General features: G+C 39.0%; 1 protein-coding gene across 1 annotated transcript; it reads right to left on the bottom strand.

Moving 5' to 3' along the window:
- On the bottom strand, positions 1-3,418 carry LOC137827145 (receptor-like protein kinase FERONIA). Its single transcript, XM_068633364.1, has one exon. It carries the CDS (start codon positions 2,972-2,974, stop codon positions 275-277), a length of 2,700 nt encoding a protein of 899 aa, XP_068489465.1. The 5' UTR covers positions 2,975-3,418; the 3' UTR covers positions 1-274.
- Positions 3,419-4,661: the final 1,243 nt, after the last annotated feature.

The following is a 4,661-nucleotide window of genomic DNA, read 5'->3' on the forward strand; positions in this document are numbered from 1 at the left end:
TTTATCTATATGGGAAGAAAAGGAGTGTTTCAAAATTTCAGATATAGCAACCTCGTTACAACATGTTGGCTCTTCTTCAATCTTTACATAACATGGTCACAAATTACAAATTACAACTTACACAATCATAATAAATTAGAAACAACCATAGAAATGAATAGAAATAGTAGAAAAATGAATAACGGGTAACATTCAAATTTGGTGAAAGCCGATTGCACTAGAGAATTTGAGTGGTTTACTCTGTATGTAGTGAGAGTGTTGTTACTGCACGACCTTAACGCCCTTTTGGATTCATGATCTGGGAGAACACAGCACTTGGGGTTAACCCATCAGAGTCTTCACTAGCCAAGCTTCTACCTCCAATGCTCATTGAAATGCCACTGCTTCTGGAGTCGGTCACATTACCATCATAACCCCCCATCGCATCAGAGTCTTTCTTTCCTTTAGAATCTGTATATGTCGGCTCCACTTCATTGTGAATGCCGCCAAATCCGTTGCCACTTTCCTCTGCACTTTCTTGCAGCTGCAAAGCAAACTCAAGGTTCCACAAGACATCACCCATGGATGGCCTTTCAATACCCTGGTCAGCCACACACTTCATCGCAGTCTCAGCAAACTTCTTGAAGCATTCTGGAGCTATCTTGCCTTTTAGATAGGGATCAATGAGTTGGTCAAGAGTGCCTTTGAGGTAGCAATGAGCTGCCCACTCAGCCAGACTCACTTGCTCCTTAGCAAGGGCCGGGTTCAAAGCTGGTCGAGCACACAATATCTCAAAGAGAACCACCCCAAATGAGTAAACATCAGATTTGTCAGTTAGTTGCTGCCTCCTGAAGTATTCTGGATCCAAGTACCCAAAGCTACCCTTTACTACAGTACTTACATGGGTATTATCCAATGTTGGACCTGTTTTTGACAATCCAAAATCAGAAACCTTGGCCACCCACTTCTCGTCCACTAAAATGTTTGTTGTCTTCACATCACGGTGGATGATTGTGTATTTAGCACCAGTGTGTAGATAGTGTAAACCCCGAGCAGCTCCAATGCATATCTCAAGCCTTTGCTTCCATGGAAGTGGAGGCTTCTGGGTCTTGTACAAATGCTCCCTTAGCGTTCCATATGCCATATAATCATAAACGAGGATCATTTCAGTGTTTTCTTCACAGTATCCAATCAGAGAAACAAGGTGGCGGTGACGAAGTTTAGAGAGCATTTCAATCTCAGTTTGGAACTCATGCACCCCTTGGTCAGATAGTGGATTCCCACGTTTAATTGCTACTTTGGTTGTTCCACCATCAATTTCTCCCTTGTAAACCTTACCGAATCCTCCCACACCAAGAAGCAAAGCCTCATCAAAGTTGTTTGTGGCGGACTTGATTTCAGCAAATGAGAAATGACGGCAAAGGTTTGATGGGAGAGAGGAAGCATAACTTCCTGTTGTGTTGGTCTTGGCAGACGCTGCAGAGTGTGAATTACCATAAAGAGAAAGTGGAAGCCAGCCAGATGGCCCTTCACTTGCACCAGAATCTTTTCCTTGTCTACGACGATGGGACGCAGCAAAAGCAAATAGCCCAATCACAAGCACTACAACAACTCCTCCAGCAACACCTCCTGCAATAATGCCTGTATGATTCTTTGATTTACCATGATTATGTGCTCTAGCTGTTGATGGGTCAATTATTTTTTGCACAGGGGGAGGAATGGGATTTGTCCCTGCCAGATTTCCTGCAGTATCATTAATTTTGAAAATCTCCACTCCATTCAAGATTGCATCATAATACATGGGCTTGTTAGTGGGATCTGGATGCAATGCAAGCCACAGGTCCTGCCGTGGTTCTACATTCTCGGGAACAAAGACAACATAATCTTTATGCACAGGCACCCCATTAGAATGTGAAAGGCCAAAATCTTTTGCCCAGGCAATAACATCAGCCGGGGCAGCTGTTTGATTATTGAGGAATATATCAAACACTCTTTGATTAACCATGGTTATATTTGATGATACCTCAGCAAAATGGAGTCTCACTAGATAGGAAAACCCAGAATCAATGTTGAAGATCCAAGTCAAGTTGTAGTTCATGTTGATATTCTCATCCGGACCCATTGATCTGGCTGTAGTGTAGACATCAAGTGGAGCAATATAACTTGGTGTGCTCGGAGGATACTCAAACTTGACATCGGGATCAGCAGGCTGAGTAACTCCAAATGCAGCCCCAAAGAGGAAGGGAACATCATCATACCATGACCTAAACATACCAGTATCATGGGAGGGAGAGATATCATTCCCACCCACATTCAACCTATAAACATTCTCAAGTGCAGTGCTGTTATCAATAGTGTAAGCAGTATCTGTACCAACTATCATGGTAGTTCCATCAGTAGAAGTATAAATATCAGGCATGGACACAACCTCAATCCCATTAACAAAAGCGTAAGCATTGGATGCATTGGTAGACGGAGTGAAAGTCACATTCAAGGTTTTCCTTTCAACATAGATGGCAAACTCCTTCAAAATGTAGGCATAATTCAAAGCCAGGGTGGTCTGAGCAACACTAAAGTTCCTAAGAAGCGTGTATGAATTCGCCGTCACCGCAAAAAGGGCATTAGATGCATTGAGATTGGAGTAAGAAGCCGGGTAAAAGTGCAGCCGGAGGAACTTCCAACCGGAAGCCACCGGGAAAGCATAGGTAAACGGCGCGTGGAACACGCGTGCCGTCATGTAGGGAACCTGGGGGACGGCAGGGTCTTGAGTTGCCGCCGGCGATACGGTGGTGGATTTTGAAGAGGAGGAATCAAACTTGGAACCAACATCAGTGGTCCATTCACGGCCATCAGTATCAGTACTAGATGGAGGACCCCCACAATCCAGCAGGATATTATCAGTAGGCTGAAAATCCTTTGCTACAACAAGCTCAATAGCCAGTACCAAGCACACCAACAATGGAACACAAACACAGTACCGATTCATGCTCCACATCACGACACAGAATTCCAAACCCAAACTCAAACTCAAAATGCTTTGTTTTCTACCATAAAATAGCCTACACCTCTTGTAGGGAATTACAATCACGCACACCCAGAATTGAAAAACAATCAAAGACCACAAATTTGACGCAAAGATCTTATCTTTTAGGAACCCAGATCAGGAAGAAGAGGGGGGTCTAATAAAGGTGAGGATGGTTTGAATATTGAAGAAAACTGAAATTTGAGAAAGAAGGTGTTTTACCTTACGCCATGGGAAGAGGAGCTGAAAAGCAACTCGGTGAGTCAAAGCGGGACGATCCCGAGTTTTGAGGGTTGGATTGGAATGCCAGATGCTTGCAGCTGGAAGGAACAGAGAGATAATGGTGGAAGAGGGAAATGAAGTGAGAAAGTGCCAGAAACACTGAAAACTACTTTAAATACCACACCTACTTGTAAGAGGACAAAAATAAAACATTTCACAAACAAAACTGAAATTAATTAATAAATCTATAACTTTCGCTCACTTTCTAAATAGATCCATAACATTTTTATTATTTAACAAGTAATATTTACTACGACTATTCTATTATCTTATAATAAAATATATTTAGTATTTTAAAAGCATTCAATTTAATTATTTTATTAATTTATATTAATAAAAAAAATTCAATTTAATTAGTAACATTAAAATTAAAGTTGCTGGTATAGAGATATTTGAATTCATCATTTTTGTATAATGCAACGAATGTCCATGGTTGTTTGGCTGTAAACCACCCACTTGGGCGTTCCGACTCTGGAGGAAAATAGAAATTCAAAAGCGGTGATGATTAGATGACAGATATGAGCTTCCAACTTGCAAACGCGTTTTCATTCTTCTGATGTCACTTTCTTATGCTTAATTAATTGCTCAGAATAAGTATTGCTATCTAACATGGAAATGACAGATAAGTTGAGACATTTAAAAGTGCTTATTCTAAAATTATTGACAGAGACAATAGTAATAATATGACCGTGACGGGTGTTGGATAGCTAACACAAACGGGCTTTTATTATATTAACAAAAGGACATAATCTAATTAGTTAGAATTCACTGAAGCCTGTCAAGACTAAAGACTTTTGGTCAAAATATACATCAAATCAAATCTCTTGGATTACTGAAAAAAAAAGTTTGTATTGAAATAAGTGTTTTTTTTATATATATATTTTAAAATTTCATCTTATAAAATCAATTTATAAATATAAAATTTTTAATATATTAATTTTTTACAAAGATATGCTAACTTATATATAAGATTAAACATAATTTAACTTTATAAAATTCGATTATGTTTGTCCCAACTTATATACTATAAAATATCTTTATCTTATTAAATTAATTAATGAGGATTTCTATTGCTTTCTATTAAAATAACTTTTTATTACATCCTATATGAAGTTTTGATTATAGTTCAAGATTAGAATAAACTAGGTGTATTGGTCGATACCGGACGAACCAGTCTCGACCCCTATAACCTACTGTTTGAATTAAAGGACAAAAACGTGATAAGTAACAACAATAGCGATGGTGTTGAATGAGTCAACCCACACTTCAAAATATACAAAAAATATCTCTAACGTAACAGATAAAGCTGATTAAACTGAAAGATACTCCTCATATATTAAGGAACCGCTATGTATATCAGTTAAGCAACTGATATTCA

This window comes from Phaseolus vulgaris, chromosome 8 (genome assembly GCF_000499845.2).
Source record: "Phaseolus vulgaris cultivar G19833 chromosome 8, P. vulgaris v2.0, whole genome shotgun sequence".
Taxonomy (NCBI): Eukaryota; Viridiplantae; Streptophyta; class Magnoliopsida; order Fabales; family Fabaceae; genus Phaseolus; species Phaseolus vulgaris.